Raw genomic sequence first — 26,529 nt, forward strand, 5'->3', positions numbered from 1 at the left:
ATCGTCGTTGGAACGTTTCGCACTTGCCTGTGGCGGTCTACGGAACTATTCGATGATAAAAAAGAAAAGAAAAAGATGGTAAAAAACCTCGAGATGTCGTTCGACTATCGAAGCTGAAAGAGACGTTGCTGAAAGGGATCGTGTTCTATTTGCATGATAAGGAACTTTGATTCGCCTTTCAAACGATATTCTATGAAAGATAAAAACGAGTTCCTCCATAGGTGTGTCGTGTGAATCGTGCTTTGTCTTTGAATACAGATCGGAAACTTCGATTTTATTGTTATAGCTGCCTTTACAATGGAAACTGTCACGGAGAATGAATTTTTCGATAGGATAATGTAATTCTATTTTCAACGAAAAGACTTCGAAGAAACTCGATGACAAAGCAGTTGGTCGTCGACCAAATATTTTTCGAACAATTCGTTAGAAACGATTACCTCGTTTTAAACAGCTTCTATCAAGAAGGAAATAACAGATGAATATAGAGAACGAGATTATCTTGGCGGTGAATCTTGTCAAAAAATGGTAAAAAACGCAGTAAACGTGCAGAGGAGCGTGATGCACGGCACCGCGAGACCGGAAGTTACGGTAAAGTGCGTGCAATTAGAAAATAACCTAAATTCAAGACGGTTCGCGATTCGTGTTGAGAGCTATCTCGCCGGGAACGAGCGAGCAGAAGCGTTTAACGGCGCGTCGACGAGGGAAATGATCAATTATCAAGAGCAGACCACGTGGGCCGTACTTTAACTTACGATGCAGCTCCTCTCTTGTGTCACCTAGTTATATCCACGAATTCCTCTATATTTCTAACAAAAGCTTCTTAAAATCTTGCAATTTTTCTCTCTACGTTATTCTATGGGAAAAGTTTCGAATAAAATCGAACTATAGATCGCGTACACGCGAGAGAAGGCGCGCTAACAATTAGAGACTTGAACGCCCGCAAAGGACGCAAACCAGTAGCAACGTTTCCATCGGCGACACTCTTAACACTTTACTGACCACTAGTGGTTCAACAGTATACGCACGTCCGACCAGCAGCTCAGGCGCAGATTCTCCTTGGCGCCGGCTCTGCTTCGGTTTAGACTCTCCAATACCATTCTTTTCGTTCATCGCGAACGGTACGTTTTTCAAATTGGTATAAAACTGTGGAAGCTTAGAAAGCAACGCAACTGACGCAACTGAGCGAGGTACCTTAGTAGTAAATAACAAATTACTGCTCAAATAATGAAAAAAATTGTCAGCGATCGGTCGGTAAGCGTCAGCGATAAAAATCCGATTAATCAGCTATCGGTCGGTAAAATGTTAAAATCTGTTGGCAGAGAAATGAGATCGAACATTTATCTTAACACGAAGAAAGTTGCGAATAGTCCGCACGATGTCGTTCCATAGATTTTTCTGTAAATGTGGTTTCTTACGCTCCAATGTTGTCGAGTAATTGTTTCATAACGCTGTTGATTTAGCGTCTAATTTATGTCATAGACTCGTAATCTTATCAGAACACACGATAATATCTACGCATTGCGTAATCGTCGTTGTGAATTTGTAGAAATACAAATAAGTCGATGGCTTTATAATCTCGTGCGAAGAGAGGAGAATTTGTATTTGAAGATTCTATTAGGTTGGCAACTAAGTGATTGTAGATTTTGTTCTTACCACCTAATGATAAAATCCGCGATCACTTAGTTGCCAAGCCAATATTTCAGAGAAGAGATAGCTATTACATCGTCTGAAAAGTTTCATTCGTTTTATAAGGAAATAATAGACGCACAATGTGTTTTGTTTTATATTAGTTTATTAAATTATGCACGAACATAATAATAGAAATATAACGAAATGGATCATAATATAAATTCAATAAAATAATATAAAACAGAAATTGTTGTTCATCTATTATCACCTTATGAAACGAAAGAAACTTTTCGGGCGACCTAATATCGTTAGTAGTCTCGAAAGAAAGCAAACAACGATTCGAATGATCCACTCGGAAAATCTATTTATTTGGGCTGCCAAGAAGCAGCGATGTGTCAATAAACGCGACAACTTCGTGCTGTCAGAGGTCTGCAATTCGTTAATGCTTGCGACGAGTCGAGGACAGGTCCGAGTACACGCGCACTCGCAACCACACGAAACCATCTCGTCGCGACTTCTAACGTTTTCCCTGCGAGTCTCGCGAAGTTTAACACTTTGACTGCCACGTGGATCATATAAGACCCATCACGGTCATTGTTGACCGGCGCGCCTCAACTTTTTATAATTGTAAAAATTGTGTGAAAATTGACAGTTAGGGCATTTTGAATATAACCGATAAATAGAAGATACTTTGAAATAAAAAGTGCCCATTGAACGATTAAACATTTTTATTGAAACATCAATAAAAAAAAACTGTGTTAAAACACTTTAAACATAAATGTGGCTCATCGATACAATCTGGACGATAGGTGGTCGCTCTTTTGGTCCGATTCTTACCAATTTTTGATCCTAACTGTTTAACATTTTTTTTATACCACTCTCTGCAAAATTTTCGTGCCAGATACGCTTGTCCTTCTTTCTTCTGCGTTTCGTTTCGCAATCTTAGTCGAATAAGTATATTTCACGGGTCTGGTGAATGGCACTGTGTAAGGTGCGTTGCGAGTGCCATTCTAAAAGCTGATACCTTGGTTTTTGTTTTTCTTGCTTGTTTATAGAGTATCATCGCGTTTGAAATTGATGTATTTAACAGTAACTCTAAAGCTAATTTTATATACCACTTGAGGGTTCTTCTATGTGCTGTAGAATATGCTACCATTTGATCTGATAAATCTACAGCACATTTTCCACTGTTGGTAATCTACCACTGCCATTGGTTTATCGCAAACATAATTTTTTTTCCGGGCCTCTACCGTTTCAGCCGAAAGTTTCGTCGAAATCATAAAAATAATCGTAATACTGTTTACTAATATCTTCTACGCGTTTCAACGATATATTCTGCACGTTTTGCCTACGACGAAATAACGAATGCGAATGGTTTGTTGAAATAAACGAAGCCTTGTTATAATACGTCACTGTGAACTGTTAGCAAGGCGCCACGGTGGTCACCCGTGACCACCAATAAGATAAACGGTCCATTGGCAAAGAATGTTGTCTTACATCATCAATTTATTATTACTTTGCCATTATATGCTTTGAATAGTAAAAATACTCTCGTGGCGTCCTCCGCGGAACATGTGATTTCGGCGTGGCAGTTAAAGTGTTAAGCGCGTATAAATAGCATAATATCGGTAGAATATTGATTGGTCCATACCGCGGACGTTACATAAGAACATCTATGCACCGGGTAATTAAGATTCTTTCTACAAGTGTGCTCGCGTCACAGTAAGTCCGATCGACGAATATTTACATAAGCAAAAACGAAAAATTAACGTGATGCATTGTTTGTGGAGCACGGCAGCCGTTGCGTAAAGGCGTATCCGCTTTCGTTGATGGAAAGGAAAGGTGGACGCGTGTTATGCGTAGTAGAAAAATTGAAACGCGATCTAGAAAATGTAAATCACTGGCAAACGAACGTGGAAAATCTGAGACGTATGGAAGATCGTTGTTTGCCTTGATCCAAATGCGAACACAATCCCCGAACCGGATAGACGTTATTGACCGATTCTACTGAACAGCATCATCTTGAACCTTGGCATGAGAAGAGCAGAAGAAAAAGAAAGAAAGGGGAGAGCAGATTCTTGCATGCTTTTCGACTCGACTGTCAATTTGTTAAGCGATTCACAGTAGCAGAGGCGCGGCCTTCCCTCAGAGAAGAGACATCAATCGAAAGGACAGGCCAACCCCTCGTACGACCAGGATGAACGTATCCGGACAGGCACCGACAGCGATTCTCGAATTATACGAAAAATTTTGGGCGTGTCTCTGGTCACGTGTCTCTTAAAAGCTGCTGCAGCCTCCACGAGCGATGGAGAGAAACAGGGCGCGAGAACAAGGGGAGAGAGGGATGATTTTCCAATGTGACCAAAGAAAGAGAGAGAGGGAAGGGCCCCCTGGTCCTTCCGGGACCGGTCTGGTATCAGCTGCGCCTCGTTTAAACACGGAAATTCGTAAGTCCTAAGATATGTTATATTCAGCTTGGAAAAAAATCTCCTGTCTGCGAAAGAGGAGCAAGAGGTGCGGGCCAGTCTCGGACTCCTCCGGCTCGGTAATCTCCACCCCCGATGGCTACCAACCAGCTGAACTGGAGCCAAGATTGACGAGTTGAAGCTGTTCCTTTGATCGATCCCCTGTTTTTTTTCTCTTTATCTGATCGACAGAGACTAACCGGTGCGAAAGGTTAATTCGGTTTGCTGTACGTTTTATCGACATAGACGCCGAGGATTTCATCAACACGTTGACTGGCGCGTGTGTTTTCAATGAAATCTCCTTCGGGCCACGAGTGGCGCTGTATCAAACGTACTCTGCCAGGTACTTCCACCGATATTTTAGTAACATTTAGAAATAACAAAAAGATGTTCTTCATTGCAAAGTAAGAAAAGATAGATGGTATCCAAAGAAGATGATAACGGGATTGTCGTACTCGAATGGAAAGATACACGGGATGTGAGAATTTTATGGCTAAAACATGCTCCAACATTAAAACCACTGGCTGTTGTCGAATATAATGAAGGAAAGTGTGATATAAGATTATTCTGACCAAATAGTTTCTTATGCCACCACAATCGCAAAAGGAATCAAATGGTACCGAAAACTTGGCATTCGAAGAATGTAAATATTAGAAGATTTACAATACAAAAAATTCTTGTCTTCGACGCAGTCAGCGTAATATCGCCGTTCGGAAAAATGATTCCGGAAGAAGCATTAGACACGCGCATGCAAACTATATTGTGCGGATAAAAGACGTCAAACGGACCGATCAAAGACACGGTAGAATTTAAAGCAACAACTTATTGTCCAAATTGACCTGACCAAACTCAGCTTTCTATAGAACGCTTTAAAGTTTCACATTCTAAACAATTTTCTTAATAAACAATTTTCGTATTGCTTTTATAACAATTCAATAGTTTTATTACTTCCTGTGGAAAATATTTTTCAAATACCTTCGTAAATAGTCAAATAAGTGCTACCCGTATTCGGGTGACGCGGCCCGACCAGAAATTTTGATGTCACCCAAATATGGGTGACGCTGGTCGACCAGAGACTTTGCTGTCGCCCGAACACGAAGGCGCGGCCTGTTGCGGAACTTTGACGTCACCCGAATATGGGTGACGCTGCTCGATCAGAGAATTTGCTGTCGCCCGAATGCCGTAACGCGGCCCGACCAGAAATTTTACCGTCACCCGAATATGGGTGACGCGACAGTCAACGCGTTAACCCCTTAACCTACGATTTACGTCCGAGAATTTTGGGCCGAAAATGTAAACAAGCTATTATATATTATATTATATATTATATTTGAGCCGATCATCGTACTATGGGCTATGCCCGTAGTTGTAGGTTAAGGGGTTAAAGATCGTAAGAATATACACGAGTGTATACGTCAACGCGATTCGTCGTTAGGTGAAAATCGACGAACTCTCTTCGCTATTACGTTCGATATGGAGCAATGGAAATGGAATGGTTTTCTGCTGTGGAGTGGAATTATTTCGTTCACCACGGGACACGGCGCAGTAGTCATCCCCGACAGATCCCAATTTCGATTGCTTTATATCCACTTTAAGAGCAGAGGCAGACGTTAGAACCATACACAGGAACGAGATGCAACCCGAAGATCTCGGAAACTCCAAGCCTCGCCACCCCCGTCTGTGGCTATCAGCTGCCCCGAACAGTTAGGCGCTAAGCCAGCGTATAACAGTCGGGACAGAGTCTAGGGAAGGCAGCGTAGTAATAGTAGAGACGCCAACGACCAAAAGCCAGAGAAGGGGAGCAAGACGGTGAAAAGGTGGAAGAACAGTGGGAGGTGCAGATTTCATAACGTGCTAGAGCTCCAGATACGACAATATGTGAAGTGTAGATATAAAATGTGCACTGGAACCCCGAGTACATTGAAAGAGAGGGTGGAGCAGACAGAAGAGAGTTTCTAAGGAGAAAGAGCAGAGAAAGAGGGGTATATGAATCGTGTATATTTTCATAATCTTTCGTAGACGATTTGGCCGTGGTGGCTCGAGCCAGCGGTTCACGAACCGTACACGCATATGCCTCCGTCGAAAAGCGTGGATCGCACATGCTCGGGGCACTTCCCATTCAGACGAGCGCAGCTGCCGAACTCGTGGGACACGTCGGCAGGCACGCGCCTCTTGCCTCCATAACCTGTTTTCAAAATTCCGCTCCCCTCGGAACCAAGGCTCAAGGAGAGACCCATTTCTTCCTTCTTTCCTCCCCACCTACTATACGCACGCTGCTCTCCCCGTATTCCTCCTCTTTCTTTCTGCTCTCTTTTCTTTATTTCAACCACCTCTATAGCATGCATACACTCCTATCCACAAGTATTATGACATTTATAGAATCTCAGATAAAGCTTAGAATGTTAGTACAAATTTGACGAGTTGTTATTATCCGGTTTGAAACTATATGAAGACAAGCAGAAATTCGAGAATCTTAGAGCAATAAATAAAATTAAGTAAGGAAACGTGGGCAATCCTCATCACGCCATGCTAAGCTCTCAGCTTACTTGGGACAACGTCACCACATTAGCCAAAAGGATCTGCTTCCTGATAAGAAAAAATCCTGGACTGAACTTCCCTCAATAGAACTTCAATTAGTTCAACAATTTTTCAATGAGATTGGAAGATCAACATATGATTGTTAATTTTCTAACTCTTGTAAAATATATTTTACAAGTTCTTAAATTTTTATTTTGTACGAATGCAATGATTTGGTGCCCTAATATTTATAAACAAACGTGTATATGTATCTGGTCGTTTCTTGGCGTGTTCATCTGTCGTCGCTTCCCCGCCTTGCAAATTGCTCGAAATTTCGACGTTGGCGGCAATTAAGCCCAACCCGTGTCTCAACTACGGCCGATGATGCGGTACACCGCGCGAAGAGCGTTTCAAGTGGCACAAGAGCACCTCTTGCCGAAGACGCCCTCAGCTGCGGAGTCCCGTCGACGCTTAAATACCTTCGAGTGCTGCTTTTTAATTGCCTTCCCTACCCAAGAGACGTGTTCGTCTCTTAATCGTTGCATTATACGTATTCACGGACGTGCAAGGACGAATGCAGCTCCCCGAGGGGAATACTTGGATGATTTGCATACGTCGTCGGGGGTGACCGCCCTGGCAGACGGCAGCTGCCGCCTGTGTCGCTGCCTCCGAAATCTCATCGACCATCGTCGTCACCCTCCAGATTTTATGTCTTCGATTTCCAGCATTTGTCTTTCACGGTTTCAGACCAACAGTTTTCATAGAGTTTTGTAAAGTAGCAAATCAATTTTTCTCTTTGAAAGCAAACTCACCTCTTAGAAACGATCAACTATACTTCTATGCATTTTTATACAAACATTTCTCAGTTTCATTACATAACTGCACGATCAAGAAACGGATTAATAATTTCCATAAAAGCATTTACCACAATGAGATAATACAGGTAACGATAAATTGAAAAAGATATTTGCGATGTATCATATATCTTTCTCTATTCTTCCATTATGATTAGAAAAATATAAATTTGCGTAAACATCCGCAATATAATTGTTTTTTAGTAGACGATTATTATATTATAACTTTTAGTAGGCGAAACAAATGTTTGTGTTCATAAAAATATGAATTTGCTTGAACGTTTACAATCTATTTATTAGGTTGGCAACTAAGTGATTGCGGATCTTGCCAACACCACCTAATGACAAAATCTGCAATCACTTAGTTACCAACCTAATACGACTCCCGATCATATGTTTTCACTTTTCTATTTTATCAAATAAATTTCGCAGATATTAACATCTCACTATCCTCTAAATTGAGAGATTTCGTTGCCTTCAAATTTGCTACACTGGCGCCACATATTTTTAAGGAAAGATAGTAACGAAATTATCGGGATGAAAGGGAAATTGACCGCTGCCAACTGCGCATCGCGATTCCTCGTACACGAAAACGGAGAGAACAGCCGGTTCGACCAGATGGCGGGCGGATCGATGGCACGACGATACGATCGATAGAAATCGATGACTGGTTAATCAGCATCGTCGGTTATGATGCCGCTTTTCACGCGGCGGTGTAACCTGTCGACACGTCTGCTCGTAACTCTCGTTTAAAACGATTCGGATCATCGAGGTCGTTCAGAAACGATAAAATGAAATATAAGCCGACTCTAAAGATCCATTTCCATCGTTTCATTGTCTATGTTTCGCTCTGAACTTGCTGACCAAAAGTTAACAAAATATTGTCGTAACAATAACAATAATTAAGCCTTTGATAAATGACGTAATGTAAAATAATAAAGAATGTAAAATGATCGATTTGAAAAATGGAAAATTTATTCTATTTTTGGTATTAAAAATATAAAAAATATCTTGGATTTTTTGTAAGCAATAAATATTAATAATTATGTTATTTATAATAATTTAAAACATGGAATTTCTAGTACTATACTTATTGTTCAAGTTTTCCTTACGTTATACTATTAACAATAAAAACAATAACAAAAATTGTATCTTTGCCTCTTGCGAAACATTGTGTGGATTTTATTGTAACTAAACTACTACATTAATTTAACAAATAAGAAATTAAACTGTCACCGTAATAATAAACGTTGGAAGAATATTGAAAACGCTGCGACCACCAACGAACATCGTAGAAATCCTCATCCTCAAGGACTTCGATGAGGTGGCCTGCTAGGCTCAAGGTAGGTACGTATCGAATGAAGAAAAGAAGAACGAAGTGTCTTACGGAGTTAAATACGCAATAAAAAATTTGTCGAATTATTCGCAATTAAAAATTGATCGTGTATTTAATTATAATGGAATATCGACGCGTGTTACGTAGTTAGTGTCATATTATATGGAGTAGTGTCTTAATAATAGGATAATCTCGATACATCGTTCAGATTATCCTCAAGAGAGATACTTTACACGCCTCTTCACCGGAGGAAGATCAACGAGGTGGCCCACTACACAGATATAAAGAAGAAAAAGGGACGCGTCGAGAGAGGGTTGAAGAAGGGTTCGTGCCACGGCGATATAAAAAACCAACGCGGCCAACGAACCGACAGGGGTATTTATCCTCCTATTAAGATCTGTTTCTGTTTCCCTCGCGCAACACCATGTTCTACCTCAACGCCCACCACGTGCGATATAACACGCTAGAAAAAAGAAATATTCCCTTCAAAACAGTGTAACAAATAAAGCTCCAACTCCACTGTCATACATCCTTAATACTATTCACTAGAACTCTATTTATTGGAATAAAATTTCAGTTAACATCCAATTAATGAACTTCTGCTGATTATATTTACTTATCTGGACGTGATCTGCTATTACTGGCTTGGCAACTAAGTGATTGCGGATTTTGTCATTAGGTGGTATTGACAAAGTCCGCAATCACTTAGTTGCCAACACAATATATGAACTCTAATTATTAAACGGATTATTCCTCGATAAATTCAGATAATTCCACCATATTTTTCTCTGCGTCTACGCCTACAGAGAAGAGAGATGCATCGGGACGGGCGAACGAACGCCACGTAATTGAACCGTGTCCGCGAATGGAATTAAACGAGAAACCGAACGGCGGCGCTCATATTCGAAAGTTTGCATGCGCGTGTTCCGCACAAAAGCAGGAAACATTATACGGCTCTTGAACAGACGAAGATGCAGCTCGCCAGCAAGGATGAAGGGTCGCAAACGCGCGACCAGCCAGCGAGCGAGATAGAAACAACACGCGTCTGTAAACAAGGAAGGCTCTCGGCTAGCTTCTGGAACGGAAAGAGATAGATAGAGACGTGTGTCGAACGTAGGTCGATCGGTGAAGAAGATAAAAAAACGTGCAGCTCTCGATAGCGTATAATACTTTAGGGCCGGATAGACGAGCAGGACGTATCTTTTCCACTTGATAGGGCTCGAGGAGACCTACGAGCGCGCAACCATCATCGTCGGCTATCGTGAGCCATAGTGTGTGCGGGCCATGGGTCCAAAAGAAGACATGGGCTCGCACATGTTCTTCACCTCGTGCAGGGTATTCATGCCCGGTATTCATAGCGTGCAGCTGCCGAATGCACTTCAACGCCATTACCTGTTTTTCGCAACGTTCGCTCGTTTGCGCCTGGGCACGCGCCCGCCGCTACGAAACGTACCCCGAAATCGAGGCGGGTCTAATATTTCTTTCTTTTTTTCTCTTTATCGTCTTGTTCTTGGTGGAAGCAAGAGCTGTGGTCTTCGTCTTTCTCGTCGATGGAATAATAAGGCTTCCGGGTGTTCGTGCCTTTGGCCATCTTTGCCCACGGACCTAATTTCTGATTTACAGGATTCGTTGTAACCATCGACCGGTTTACGCGCACTGACAATGTTAGATGAGACAAGTTTGGATACGAACCGCTTTCTCAGCAGTCTCAACTGCTTGTATACGTGCGACCGAGAATGTATACGTAGGATACGGTTTCATTTGGAGTTTAGATAAGAAGATTTGGAGTTTTGTGTTTGTAGATTTTGGGGTTAGGTTGCAATGTAATGGTAGTATAATTTCAGAAATAAATAACACGAATGATAAACGACAAAGGATAACAACGGTGTGCCGTGAAACAGAAACGAGACTAATGCGCGCATCGCCCTTCTCGAGTTTTAAGGGAGAAAATAAGGCTTCCAGACGTAGGTACAGTATCGTAGCGGTGCCTCGAATGCGAGGAAAAAAGGGACTCGTTATGACAGGACAATTGTGCTGTTGCGCGAAAGAAAACAGGTGGCAAAAAACCTTTCCATCTTCCAAAGTGTTTGGTTTCTAAATATTTGAACTGCAATGCGTAATATTTGTTAACTATTCAAGAATATAAGAACGTACATGCGATTTCAAAATCGAATGAAAAGATAATTTTGATTCGAAAGTGGTCGACGGTACATTGAACTTAAAAATTGCCATTCTATTGGGTTGGTATCTAAGTGATTACGGATTTTGTCACTAGGTGGTACTGACAAAATCCGCAATCACTTAGTTGCCAACCTATAAAACACGTGAAATGTATATAAAACATGTGACTCATCACGTCCTTCTCCTGTGATCTTGAAACGAATTCAAGCAACACAGGTTCATTCGATACAGCACGAAGAAAATAAATGGGGTCTGTATAAACGTCGTGCTACCGTAATTATTCTCAACGAGTATGACGCAACCGAAACCGATGACACATAAAAACGTTTCTTTCCCTAGGAATACCGCGTCAGTGCACAGAAATAGTTGCGAAGGCGGTTACAAAACTTCGTCGATCGTCTTCCGGGAAAGTAGGGCGACGAAACGCGTTCCACGTATTGTTGCTGACTTTTAAACGATCGCTGTTGACACGGAACCGCAAGTGCTTGTTAAATTTTCTTAACAAGCTGTGTACGGCACGACCAGTCGTTAAATACGCAAAAACCATGAAAAGGGAAAAAAATCTGCGTTTATTGTCCGAGTACAGATGGAAATGTAATGAATAGCCAGTTGGGATTCCTTGTCGACAATGAGTTTCTAAAAAAGCGAAAGAATCCTCGCGCGCCCACGGAAACAATGGCGGCGATGCTGATTGTACGCGATCTCCTTTCACCCCCTTTTACGCCGTATTAATTTCTCTGGCCTCTTTCAAATTGCGACATAATAAACGGCTACGAACGGAACAACAATCGGCACTTTTATCTCTGAAAAGAAGTTTGCTTCGATCTAAGATATACGTTCGGTATGCTGCGTCGCGAGAAACAGGCGAACAGGTGGCAACATGTACGTCTCGCCTCGCCGAGATCCCGTCGAATATTATGTAACACGCAATACTTCGTCATCCGTTTCGAGCATTGACGCGCGTTTGATAAAGTTGCACAGAAACACCGTTCGAATCTACCTTGGTATTTCGAGTCTCACAGGGTTTTAAGTATCGTAATAGAACACAGAATATTTTTAGAAAAAGCAATTCGATAAGAAAACATATTTCAAAGATAACGTAGTTTAAAGTTTCACGTTATCGCAAAGATCTCACATAACCGTAAAGGTCTAAAGCCAGAGTTCTAAAGTTTAGATTTAACAGTTTCACTAATACGATAATAGAGAAAATTAGTTGCCTAAATCGGGGTTAGGTTAGGAACGATTTCGTGTTCAGATCGGATCTTTTTACGTTCCATTTCACGGATTCCCTGAATGCCCTACAAATCCTTGACCAAACAGGTCGGAAACAAGCGACCACTCTCTGACGATAGCTATGTAGAATTGATCCCGGCGGCAACAAAACTTTCATCGTAGACTTCGAAGCGGACAGAAAGAAACCTCGTAAAAAGTCGCAGCTTATCGTGGCGACGAGGCCGGTTTCGTGCCGCGTTTTGCCTCCGATTGACTCGTAATTAAGGGTATCACCGAGCCGACCCGTGTTCCTGCCTAAAATGTGTACACAGTGTCGCACGCTAAATTGCCCAGTGACATGCAGAACCGAGCCGAGAATATCGCACTCGCCGCGCCTCTCTAAATTAATGAAAAAGGACGCAGATCGGTTAATTAGCAGGGATTACACGCTAAGCGATATCGAACGGCGAGGAGAGGCGAGAAGAAGGTAGCGCCAGGCGTTTTAGAGCGGCGATTTGGAATCGGGTGCCGAGCTACTTGCGTTATCCGCGCCATCTACCTTATCTTGTTTGCCGTTTCTACGCTGTATCCGCAGCGTGAAATCTTGCAGATATGGTTATCGGCTTATCTGCACGAGCTCAAGGATATAGAAAAGCGCCGCCACCTGTCGCACACACAGCCGCTATTGAAGCCGATCTGGGACAACAAGAACGTTGTCCTGACAAGAATTATGGTCGAAGGACTCTGTAAATCTCGTGCAAGTGGATTTCCGCATAAACCGTACCCAACCTGGACAATAGCGTTTGTAGAATGGCTGACTATAGCAAGCACGATTTACCGAGGATTTTCTGTTGTAGTTTAATAGGGATGAATTGTTGGGAATTATTTAACATTTTGACTGCCACGTAGGTCATGTATGGCCCACCACGGTTTCTCCTCTAACGTCACTGTGTGGTCATTGGTGACCGGAACGCCTCAACTTACAATTGTCAAAATTGAATGAAAATTGACAGTTAGGGCATTTTCAATATAACCGAAAAATAGAAGATACTTTGAAATAAAAAGTGCCCCATTGAACAATTAAACATTTTTATTGGAACATCAATTTAAAAAAAAATGAGAACAAATCTTGTATCTAACAGTGCACTGTGTTTGCATCCATATCTTTGAGGGTTAGTCTACGAATATTATTATAAACACACCTTAGAAAATAATTATAAATGCTGCTTTATAATCATATAATTGAGGTTAGAAGTGTGAACATACCTTACTATTATGTATAGAATGAGCAAATACCGTTTACTAATATCTTCTACACGTTTCAACAATATATTCTGCACGTTTTGCTTACGACGAAATAACGAATGCGAATGATTTGTTGAAATAAACGAAGCCTTGTTATAATATGTCGCTATCAACTGTTAGCAAGGCGCCACTGTCGTCACCCGTGACCACCAATAAGATAAACGCTCCATTGGGGAAGAATGTTGTCTTACATCATCAATTTATTATTATTTTGCCATTATATGCTTTGAATAATAAAAATACTCCCGTGGCGTCCTGAGGGAAACATGTGATTTCGGTGTGGCAGACAAAGTGTTAACTAGAAATACGTAGGTTATGTAAATAGAGAAGAATTTCATTAGAAGGTATAGGGGCTACAAAGAATATTTTCCAATCAATCGTATTTTTATAAGATTCAATATTTCATTTTTATAGTACTAAATTTGTCATATACTTGGATTCATATGTGTAAATGTTATAATAAATACAACGGTGTGCAAATATTGCCTGCAGCCACTGTAATTGGTTAAAAGATGATCGCGATACTATCTCTTCTTAAATGCCTTATCTAACGTAATTGTAGTCAAGCATGATTAACATTATTTTTTGAAAACCCCACAATTTTATCAGAACGTATGACTACCTGCTATTTTGTTCTGTAGAAACTGAACTTTTATTATCCTTGAAACAGTGAAAAATTTGCCTTTGTAATATGCCTTATATGTTACAATTGATTCGAAACATAGAACAACACCAAGTTTTTCCATCTTCGATGCAGGATATTGTTGAGTATATCATAAACGTATCGTATACATTATTCAGGGTATTGTTGAGATACACACGAACATAACGCATCATTTTATTTAACCTTCAGTACTTAATATGACGAACGTCATCAATAGTCTACATCAGCCAACTCATGGAATACAAAACAGGACGGAATATTCCAAAATGAAGTAATTTACCCAATTGCGGTCGGTTCTAACCTAACGACACCAGCTGTGACTTAATCCTCTAAGTCGAAGCTAAGCACACGGATTGGCAACTAAGTGATTGCGGATTTTGTCAATACCACCTAATGACGAAATCCGCAATCACTTAGTTGCCAAGCCAATATACATTCGAAGTAAACATCATGGCTCTTACATTCGAACCATAACTCTCGTCATCGTTGTAACTCGATACTCCAAAACATAGAGCATAAACAGACGAACGGACGAATAAACAAAAAAAGAAACGAAATAGGATTATCGGCAATTTCTCGTCGCGGTTTCGAACGCGCTAAACTGATCCATTCTGCTGACGCGGGCAAACACGTATACACAAGAGAACATAGGTGCGCGCGTTTTACGGTGTGTCGAATATACAACAGAGAAAGAGGGAGAGAGAGAGAGAAAGAGAAAGAGGAGGTAAGTTACGAAGGAGCCCTTGCGTTGCAAGGGTATCGTTGGCAGGCGGCACATGGTCCGCATCATGATTTTCGAAGCCGCAGATGGTTCCTCCTGCGGCACACGATTATGGTTTTTTGTCAAGCATGCTGGGAGCAGGCGGTAGGGCACACCGCCGCTTGTATTTCTCGATCAATTTTCGCCGCAAAATTGACTGGCCAAGCCGATCGAACGATGCCAGCGCATACACTCTAGGAATTATTCTCCATAGCTGGATATCTTATTGAGGAATTAACTGGCCGCTTTATACAAAGATCGATATCGATACTCGTGGTGGAACTGAAGGGTGAACGCGTTATAAATTGATTCGACGAAGCTAGAAGTGCACTTGTAACAGAATTTAAATGAATTGTGGAGACTGAGAAGCGAGCCTGCCTCTCAGAAGCCTAAATTAATCCACAGCTCCACTTTCTATTAATTTCTTCGTTCAAGAAACGAATGATTTAGTATATAGTGGGTTGGCAACTAAGTGATTGCGGATCCTGTCATTAAGTAGTATTGACAAAACCCGCAATCACTTAGTTGCCGATAGAATGACCCATAAGTTAACATCCTAAGGTAACATAAATAATAGTGAAATTCTAAGATAAGATGAATCAATGTAACATCTGAACAGCTATTATACCAAGTCGCTATAATCGTACATTATCATTCATAGCTTGCACTTGATATTGTGCTGCAACATCGTACAGCTAACTCCCGTTCAAGTAGCTAGACATATCACGAGATAAGAGCAGGAATTTCTAGATATCACCAATATCATTGATCACAATCTATGGAAACTAAGTGATTGCGGGTTTCGTCAATAGCACCGAACGACAAAATCCGCAATGACTTAGTTGCCAAGCCAATAAAACACGAATTCAGATCGTAAAATAACCGAAGCTGATTCTTTTCAAACAAGTTTATACAGCACACAATCGCAAACAATAAATGGTGCCCTCGACGATCCAATCACCCGAAATCCCCCATCCCTTCTCCAATATTACCGGATTTACCATCCCTCTATAAAGAAAGATGAGCGTTGACTGGAATGAAAAGGCGAGAGGAGCGCGTCGCGACGCGCAGAAAGCCTCGTAAATCACGGCAAGTGGGTTAAGGGTGACGAGGCCGGTTCCGAACGGCGCGCTGCGCCGGTTCAAAGCGTCGATAATAATTGGCGCTGCGGAGGCCGGGGCGGCGTTGTTTGTGCGCATTTCAATGGTCGCTCTGGAAGGCACGGCTAATCACGTGGCCAAGAGAGCCGGACAAACGGAGCGAACTGACAAACGACGGCATTATGTCCGCCATTCTGGTCGTCGCTGGTGGTGGGCCGGTGACAATACCACAGCCAGCAGGACACACAGCTCGAAGAAAAAGAGAGTAGAGACGGGGGGGGGGGAGAGAGAGAGAGTGAGGAAATGGAAGAGAGAAAGAGAAATATAAAAAGCAGAGAGGAGAAAAAGGGAAGCAATCTTCCTTATTTCTTCCCATCTCATCTCGTTTCGGCGGCTACCCTCGTATCCCCACCGCCACCCCCTACGGTCCGGCCAATCTCGTTCAGGATGACTGCCGACCAGCCAATCCTCTTATTCCGTTTCATTTGTCGATCGCAAACGTGCACAGTGTGCCTGCGTGTACGCTTCATTATTATTTCGTATTGTGCGTGTAACCCAATTCAATAGCCTAATCTACTTTCCTTGCTTTTCTCTTGCTAATCGTGGGCACCCAGCCGATCACGATCCACCGATCGACTCTCATGGCTCTTTCTTTCGTTCCTTTCTCCCCGTTTCTTCCTTTTTTTTTTTTTTTTCATTTAAGCTCGTTTTCCTTACCAGTTTTATCCACCGAGTTTAAGAGAAACTCGTCCGTATAATGCACGCGCATGGGAAAATTTGACGACAATCGGTTGCTATTTTTTGAAGCAAGGAACTGGCTCGGAGGAGGGTCGAAACTTTGGGAAAGTAGGTTTCCACGATTCTCGTCGAAACGATCAGGTGCACTGCAGTAATAACGTAATCTGGCTTACGGTGCGCTTGTCCGACGGTCGGTCTGCCCGCGTACCAGAGGTCGCTGCGATTAATTGAAAAATGCTGGCAGAGAAACAACGCACGCCAGTGTATACTTAGGTGCATAGATTCATCTTGATTTAAGCGTAGAAAAAGGAGCACACCGGCGGGATAGGGGAGGAGTCGTTAAAACGTTCGATCAGTCGCTGTATGTCCGTCGATGGATATTACCACGAGGCAGCCATGCCAAGATAATTGGACGGCGGGAAAATTAAAGGGAGCCACCGCGACTCTTGACTCTTCGCAGCGAGCGGAACGAGGCGGAATAATCTGCCTTGTCTTTAAGAGATTAGGTCCTTAAGGAAGCACTGCCTTCCTTCTCCCCGTCTCTCATCCCTCGCCCCTTTATATACCACTCCTTGCCACCCCAAAAAAACACTTTTCATACCTTTCAGTCGAAACCTACCGCGATCATGCGGCTTCGACCAACCGCCAGATCCAACGTCAAACGAGAGCAAACTCGGGGTTCTCCTCCCTTCGAACAGAACGGAACAAGACCAAAGTAAATTACCGTGGACCGAGAAGCTTGGCCTGCAAGCCCAACCGTTTCTCGGAAGTCCAATTAAAAGTACTGTCTACATTGAGAGAGCAATTAGCGCGCGACTCAGCACCAAATAATTTTGTGGAATCCTACACTTTCGCTGTTTGTTGATCTTCTATTCTCAGTTTCATTGAGCGAGCTTGATAGGGCGTTTCGAGGGGAATTGGCACGCTTACGTGCAAATCTAGGGATTTTGTTGTTCTAGTTCTTTTTAAGAATCGTAGCTATGATTTGTTGGTTGTACTGTGCGGTATTTTCTGAGTATATTATTTATCGATTATCCAAGTGTGTCAGTAAATTTGAAGTTGTAATATTTAAACTTATAGAGAACATTTTTAATGTGGAGACATCTATTGGTTGGCAGTTAAGTGATTGCGAATTTTGTTATTAGGTGGCACTGACAAAACCCGCAATCACTTAGTTGCCAATGCAATATTATAAAACATGAGGTTACAGTTTTGTGATACAGTTTTCAGAAAATATAAAATTGTTCAAGAAAAAGTTAAAGTGGATATTTAGGTAACTAGAATTAAGTCAAATAAATTTCCAACTTCTTGCGCTAAAGATACCAGTTCCACTGAAAGATACTCAGCAGGATGAAATTTAATTAAATTCTCAATAATTCAATTCATTTACAAAATATTAAGCATCTTGCCAAATAACTCACCAGAAATCTTGCGAAGACTTTCCTGAATTTTTACTTGGAAAAAGATAGCTTAACGTTATCACAGACAGACCTGCACCTTCAAAAGATTAAAAATCTTGCTGAGCAATTCCATCACACCAGAAATCTTGTGAAAGCTTTCCTGAATTTTTACTTGCAAAAAAAAATAGCTTCATCACAAACAGACCTGCACTTTCAAAAGATTAAAAATCTTGCCAAATAATTGACCAGGAATTTTGCGAAGACTTTCCTGAATTTTTACTTGGAAGAAGATAGCTTAACGTTATCAGAAACAGACCTGTACTTTCGCAAAGTGTAATTAGATGAAACCTGAGATTCTCATACGAAGAACATTCTTTTCCACACGGTTTAATACTAATCGGTGGCACACGTACCAAAGAAGACGTTTTAACAAGCCCATCCTCAGTGACTCATTGTTAGTTACAGCATACAGAGTATCCCTTGGTCACGTCGAGCAAAGAAGGGTCCTCTTTCTCTCTATGAATCGACCGGTTTATCATCGATCGGGCAAAGATTAAGCTCCATACGGAGGTGGAACAGGCCTCATGAATATTAACCCGAGAAAGCATAAGCCGAGGAATCCTTATCGATGTAGATCTTATAATTCGTCGGCAATGACCGTCCCGACGGACGATGATGTTAATCACACGGCCGACCAAATTATGGTTTCGCCTCTTGGTTTTCGGCCGTCGCAACGAGAAAGCTCGCGTTTTGTAGTCCAACGATCATGCGAATATGTATACGATATACGCATAGGTCTTGCATTAATTTAGCATAAATTACGGAATACGCACGGTGCCGTTAAACGATAGAAAAGACTGGCGGCGAGGTGAGCTAGTTTTTTCGAGTTTTACCTCGCCGATGGTTACGTAGCTGAGGAAACATGCGACACATCCGTCACGTTTTTGTGCCAATGACGTGTCTACTTGAACAATCGGACGAGATAAGTTGAAACGTTGCTCCCACGAGCTTTCAGAACGAGACATTCCGAGCATATGATAACAAATTCTGTAATTCACTTAAATGTAGATTTTATCTAAATTCAAAGAGATGTTACGCTTCAGTAGACATCAGCTGTTCTTAGAACTAAGATTCTATGGAAAATTGAAATCTGCCAAGATGTACAGTACATTGGCAATATACAAAAATATATAAAATATTTGTTAGAGAATTCAAATAGTGAAACAGATTTTTATCCAAATTCCACGTTTCCTTCTCTTCTGTTCATAAAAATATAAGTTTGCAGAAAAATGCAGAGTTTGGTTGTATCTAATACTTGCATGAACAAAGAAACGATAATTCATATTATGTTGATAATTAGACACAAAATTCTAATGCAAAGATCAAAATATCTTTCTGTGCGAGAAAAAAGGTAATCAAAATTTGTCTATTCTTCTGAAATTATTAGGTTGGCAACTAAGTGATTGCGGGTTTTGTCAATACTACCTAATGGCAAAATCCGCAATCATTTAGTTGCTAACCTAATATTCAAGAAATGGCATTGCTGCAGTAAAACTACGTTTGTATTGAATTCTAATGAATAAATATATGGACATATTGAGATATGTATAATTTTGTGTGCTAGACTAGGTTAGATGCGTGATAGAAATACTTGTATGTGAGTATCAGTGTGTGGAGGTATGTGTATGCGCGGCGTCTCGAAAACAAATGAATGTAAACGGTTCAGTCGGTTAACAGTCGAGTATGGAAGAAAGTGCTAAGACGCGTGTAAGTGTGTATCGATGAATATCTTAGAAATCGCTCATCAAATAAATATATAATTATTCTAATATTAATTGCAAGTGTATATTTAGTGTCCCTATACCATTATTTCTGCTATCAAGATGCACAATTCTCAACAGGACATCTGCACTTTAACTATGATCTTCGTCAAATATATTATTCAATTTTTCTCATTTCAAATCGAACGTTCTTTCAATCGTCTACGCTGAAAATTCCGCGAAATATTCGCTTGGCAACTAAGTGATTGCGGCCTTTGCCATTAGGTGGTATTGACAAAACCCGCAATCATTTAGTTGCCAACCTAAAAGATATTGCTATAGCCTGTAGAATCTAATCGTTGAGAAAGCAACGTGACCGTATAAAAACGCTGTCACCCTCGCGCTGCAGCTGGGTGGTCAGTCTCGGTGTGTCCCCGATCAGAAGGCGGAGGATCATAAATCAGAACGTGGCAGAACACCGCCATTGACCTAGTTGCGTGGCAGAGCCGCGTGCAATAGGCGCTCGTCTACCTGTCGCGAAATGCCACCGGTTTCCTTAGCATCGACGTTATCCATCTAATCGCTTTATTTCCTCGTTACTCTATTTCTCGTATTTTTATGTTTCGTCGACTGTGCTGCACTCGCGGAGATACCGAGTCGTTTCGTTAATCGGAAATATGGATGACTAATATGAGAGCCGCGTGGCGAACGCGAGCGAGACACGTCTCGACTCGCTCGTGTCTCGAAGTCTTCTCTGTAAGTCTATAAATGTAACGAGATGAAGGAGCGGCCGCAGTCTGCCTCGTAGAATGTACAGTGCACACGATCGATGCTGGCCGAAATCCGAGCATTTTTACCGCCAGACGCCAAAACAAACAGCAAGGGACCGTTGGACGCCGCCTACCCGATGCAAAACTGTCCCCGCGTGCCTGCATTTGTACCTGAATTTTCAAAAGAAAGATCGAAAGGCGCGTCGACATCTTTTATTCATTCTTTCGGAGAAATGGCTGGGAAAAGTTTGACAAATGTTCAGAAAATATGACCAATTTGCCGCAGACAAGAATGGTGAAGAATTTTCCTCCTGTTAGGGTTGTCCAGGATTTCGTGAATTTGGATGTTGTAGGTGGGAGGTAAATATAGAAGGTAAATATAGATGGTGGGAAAACGAAGTAAAGATTGGATTAAAGAGAACAGACGACTGAAGACACGTCTGCAGTCGTAGGTAGCAACTGACAGGATTAAGGAGATTCTACTTGTCTGTACAGATACCTTTAATACTATGCTTGTCTAAGCTTTTCTAGTGAATATCTCACGAATCTTGTAATACACTGATATTAGTTAAATATAGAATCCCCATGATTTTTATTCTTTACCTGAAAATAGATATCTTGATAAAATTTCATAACCTCAATCCTAGTTAGCGAGAGATTAAACAAACTACAGAATCTATTTATTCGAGTTAGGAAATTTATTTATTTTCAAGTTTCTATTATGTGAACTTCGACTATATGAATCGCTTAATCCCCCCTCCCTAATTCACATAAACGGAATTCTACTGTGCTTAAGCGACTATTGCTATTTATTGCTGTAACACCGTATCATATGGAAATATTGTAATAATCTAACATCGAGGAATTGGAATTAAAGCTACATTTTAATCTAATCTCATACGAATACAATCAATTTTCTATATAAATCCGTGTCTCGAGTGCAACTCGATAACGTAAGGCAAATGATTAAAAGTCGCGAGTTCCACGAAAATATTGGGTTGGCAACTAAGTGATTGCGGATTTTGTCATTAAATGGTATTGACAAGATCCGCAATCACTTAGTTGCCAACCGAACCTAACCTTAAACTAACCGCAATAGAATGGTTTATCACCTGCCAGTTATTTCTTCCACGACAAAACTGCAGTTCTGCTTGATAGCAGGAGGAGCTGCATAAGGAGTAGCGTTTCAATTTTAAATAAAGACACAGTCACGAAAGTAGATTCGCGGAAAACGTGGAAAGGGGAATGTTTTATTGTCCGATGAAAAATTTAATTCGACAACGCCCCCCGAGGTTAAAGAAACAATCGCCGGATCTGATCTAGGGGCTCATAAATCCGGCGCATTCTCATTCTCTGAACGGACGCCACTGTATCGCTTGCCTCTTTTAAATTTCGAAATTATCGATCGCCAAAATCTATGAGCGCCGTTCCTTCCAGCCTCGACGTTCACGCAACACCACAGTAAAAGCACCGCTGCGTCAACGTTGCTCACTGTGCATAATAATAAAAAAGAGAGAAAGAAAAAGGAATGTCTACATTAGCCATCGGCACGACAGATCTTCGCCCGGAGATAAGAGAAATTTACGAACCAGCTAAGCTATCGTTACACGCACACTCTTATCGATCTGTAACGGAAATGAAAGCGAATCGTTGTCGAAAACGATCGTTTTGCCCTTAAAAATTGTTTATACGACAATCTGATAAATATTTCTGTGTTTCAGCACCTTGCGAACCTCTGTTACTTGTGACGATTATTCTGACAGCTGAATTATGGAACAAATTCTATAATAGGACTAAAGCATAGGAATTTCAAAAAAACATGGCGCTACAGGCATTGCACGGTAAATAGAAAACAAACAGGACTATGAATCTTTCAACACAAAGATGATATTTAGTGTATAGTATGTAAGTATATTGTATGACATATAGGTTAAGAGAATAATGTTTCGTTAATGAGTATTTTTTGACCACTTTGAAATATCGTACGATTGGATTCTACGAGTAAAACACGAGCACCCACTTCAATGGGAAAACGGCGTTATATAATTCAACGAAGTTTAAACATTGTTATCACGATCGTCCAATATCTATTTTGTAGTGATAAAATGAAGAATGGACGTGATAACTAAATTTACTTAAAACGTACGATCGTTCGTATAATTTATAATGTTTCATAGAATAATAATAAATAAAAGTAAATGTAAGTTTAATAATAAAGATTAATAATCAATTATTACCGACATATACACAAATTCATATTTTTCATAATTTGTGAATTATGTGCATTTAAATTTAAGTCTAATAGTTACGTACGACGTGAAATGGTAACAAGGTATCTGCTACATCGTACATCGTAACATCGTATTGGTAGGAAGAAAAACCACAGAGTATGGCAACGCGGGTGTAACCTCATGCGTACCTACACCCGGACCGGACCACGAAGGCCACGCCAAATATCGATTCTCGCTAAACTCGAAATGGATATGGAAGCCCGAAGAATGTTGGAATTTTCTAGCGGGTTGCGAAGAGTTGGCATCGATAGTTCCCTACGTACCTCGCCTCTTATCTTTCCCGATCTGTCCAACCATCGTAACCTTCTTCTCCTCCAAAAGATCTCGGCCAATCGAACACTTTGAATCGCATCCTCGCGAGACAGACGAAAGAATTCGAAGTGTGGAAATGAGCGTTGCCACAATTGCAGTTTGCGTTTAACAGGAATAGCACCGGCTGATATTTATACTCACTAGGAACGTTTCTCTGTGTTTCCTGCGAGCGCTAAAGAGAACACCGCGAGCCCCAGCCTGGAATTCGTAGGTTCCACGGAAAGTAGAATTATTGCACATCGGAGACCGACTAGTCGCGATTTGAATTTAACGATAACAAGTACGAAGCGACTGGCGATAACGACTGGTTTCCTCGATCGGTAAAAAACCACGTGATAAAGAAGGAATGAAGCAGAGAGGTCGCTGCAAAATGGGGCATCGCGATCGACAGCGTTCACGCGATAACGAAACGTCCTCCATTAAACGACGAACATAGCACGCGCGCGTAATCGCAAAATAAGTCGCCACAGATTTTAACGACTTGGTTCGCTCTACTTTGCGTTTGTTCACGACTTTTCATTGATCTAACGATTAAGTATTCGAGAACAGGGATTCGAGGACGTTTGATACGAGATAACGTTTATCCTGAGTTGTGAGTGGCAAAGAAAAAGCTAAGAGAGGGGGCAAGCTACGTTTGATGGCAAAGGCGTCAACTCGAAAGCACGTGAATGGCTTCTTCGCGTGATGCAATAAAACCTTATCTTTCGCACCAGGAAACGTTCGATCGGTGAAACTTCGATCGAGATTATACGTAGAAAGAAGGTGCGATTTCTTTTAATCGATTTTATTTAATACCATACAGATGGGTGCCGATTGAACGACGAAAGATCCATGGAAGACTGAAGGAACAACGCAAATTTAATCCGCTTACTCGTGTAAGCGATGAACGTGCTTGATAATTACGTTAAACGGTGGACGGAGGCGCGAATCGTCGCGGGGAGACATCAACGCCCGATAATTGTACACGCTGGCCCCGAAGAACGCCGGGTCAAGAAGAAAGCCCATCGTATTTTGCTGAGCGAAGTAGGTGCCAATTGTAGCGGCTTTAATAAACTCTGTAAGAGACAATGACGGCTTTACGAGGTGCAATAGGTCGATTGTGCCTGCGATCTAAGTGATGAGATCATCGGCGATCGCACGCTCGCCGTTATCTCGCAATTCCAATTTCATAAATAATCTATTTGGTATTTCCTTTACCTGGAAAAAATATTTTTCCTACTTTATGAAGTTAATTCAAATGCGATATATTTGTATACTAATCGACAATAGAAATAACATTATTTAATTAAATTACGTATAATATAATTTAGCATCTACATTTGGAAGAAATAATTGCTCAGTTTTTGAGAACGTGAAGTTGGTCACAAAAGTGTCCAGTCATGTTCGATATGCAGTATATTTTGTATAAAATTATAGGATTATTGAGAAGGCCGATAATGGTTTAACCTCTTAACCTACAACTACAGGCATAGCCCGCACTACGATGGTCGGGCCAAACAAATTTACGGGCATAGCCCGTAACACGTACTACACAAGTCGTGCGAATGGCTCGAAGGCTGCGCGAGCTTGTTTACATTTTCTCGAACGTAAATCGTAGGTTAAGGTTAAAAATAAAACAATATATAGCGAATAATTATATCTTCAAAATTAAATAGCAAATAACCAGGCAAACATTTCTGTAACCAACTATTAGGTTGGGTAAGGTTAGGTTAGGTTAGGTAATATATATCGTAACACAAAAGAGTTAATCTTATCTTCTCCTTTATTTATTTACGAGCATTATCACCTATGGCACAATAAAAACAAAAGGGTAACAATAATATTGACCATAACCATATCAACAACATTCTCTGTCATATACATTAATCAGTTAATCAAATGAAATTTCGAAAACTGCAGCCTCGAACCAAAGCAGAAAACCAACATAGAGCGGACGATCAAAGAGAAACGACACACTGTCGGCTCGAGTCATTATTCAGATTCAAAGAAGAATCGACGAGGCGAGAGACGAAGCTGGACGACGACAGACCGCGACGAAGACGAGGCGCGACGCGACCAAGTCAACGTCCATGACGACGACGACGACTACGACTACTACGACGACGACTACGACGATGACGACGATGACGTCGAGAAAGAGGCACGACAACACGGGTGGCGTCTCTCACGCACGCAGAAACGCAAACCTGAGCATATGAGAGTTCGCCGGTATAATATTACAGGCCTCGAGGCACTAGGACTCTACTCCTGGGTGTTCGTTACCCGTTTCTATACCGGGTGGCTTGGGTCGATCGCGCGAGCCAACGCCGCAGCGAATATCGATTTCTCGCCCTCTTTCCAGCCGTTCGAGCGCAACGTTCCGCAGCTTCGATCGCGTTCGAGCTATCCGCTGATCAATAAACAAGCAGCCAGTGCTCGACAAGTTCGTGATATGCTATATACTATGATACTTTTTTCCCCCGACTCGTAACGTACGTACGACTCATAACGACTCTTCGTTGTAAACCTCTAAAAGAATATTAAATGGTCGTTAAGGAGTTCTATTATTCCCCTTTTCTTTCCATCGAGATTTCTCGTACAGGTCAATTTAGGTTAACCCAAGTCGGAATTGCGAAAAATTAGACGACAGAGGGACTCGCATATCTCGACATACCGATAGTATCAGGTTGGGTTAAGTCGGACGACTTTCACGACAAAAGTCACGATTTTTAGGATTTCTCGAGTTTCTTGGAAGATACCCACCCACCAGCAGCAAATTCACGGTTCCCATGAAACCGCACGAACGTTCTAGCCCACCAATGAACTCGCCAAAGAATTTGGACTAAAAACTCGACCACCTAGATCGAAGGTGAACGACAACGTGCACGACGAAACGGTCGGCAAACAATATAATCCTACCTTGTTTACCGTTTGGGAATGCCCGATTCGCCACGCGACACCCGGTATAACGAGGAGACCAGTCGAAACTAGAGAGTAAAAGAAGGAAGGGTGGAAGGTTGTGGTAGGACTGAGTGAAAGAGAGAGAAAGAGGGAAATACAGATGGTGAAAGGAGAAGGAAGACGGAAGAGAGAGAAGGAAGGGAAAAGGGTGCGTCGAGGAAGCAGACGTAGGAGTTAGAGGGAAACGTGTGGTCTCTCTCCGCAAGGAGGGAACATTGGTAGGGGGTGGTTCGGTTCTATGGTACCCTATGAAACACCTGGCTCTCCTCTCTCTCTCTTTCTCCAGCTTTCCGAC

At 41.6% G+C, this 26,529-nt stretch overlaps 1 protein-coding gene and 1 long non-coding RNA gene across 4 annotated transcripts in view; one reads left to right on the forward strand and one right to left on the reverse strand.

Annotated features, from left to right (window-relative positions):
* LOC100644466 overlaps positions 1-26,529 on the reverse strand; it is a 71,145-nt gene that overhangs the window by 24,404 nt on the left and 20,212 nt on the right. Inside the window, exon 1 of one of the 3 annotated variants that reach the window (XM_012318247.3) lies at positions 23,246-23,355. The exons of the other annotated variants lie outside the window; for them this stretch is intronic. Within the exon in view, the coding sequence (XP_012173637.1) occupies positions 23,246-23,279 (34 nt within the window). The 5' untranslated portion in view covers positions 23,280-23,355. Of the gene's footprint in view, positions 1-23,245; positions 23,356-26,529 lie in introns of those variants that run through there. 3 annotated transcript variants of the gene reach the window in all.
* On the forward strand, positions 23,582-25,111 carry LOC125386912. Its single transcript, XR_007227491.1, has 2 exons — positions 23,582-24,021; positions 24,097-25,111. It is a non-coding gene; the product is annotated as an uncharacterized LOC125386912 (long non-coding RNA).

Source organism: Bombus terrestris, chromosome 18 (assembly GCF_910591885.1).
Source record: "Bombus terrestris chromosome 18, iyBomTerr1.2, whole genome shotgun sequence".
NCBI classification, from domain to species: Eukaryota; Metazoa; Arthropoda; class Insecta; order Hymenoptera; family Apidae; genus Bombus; species Bombus terrestris.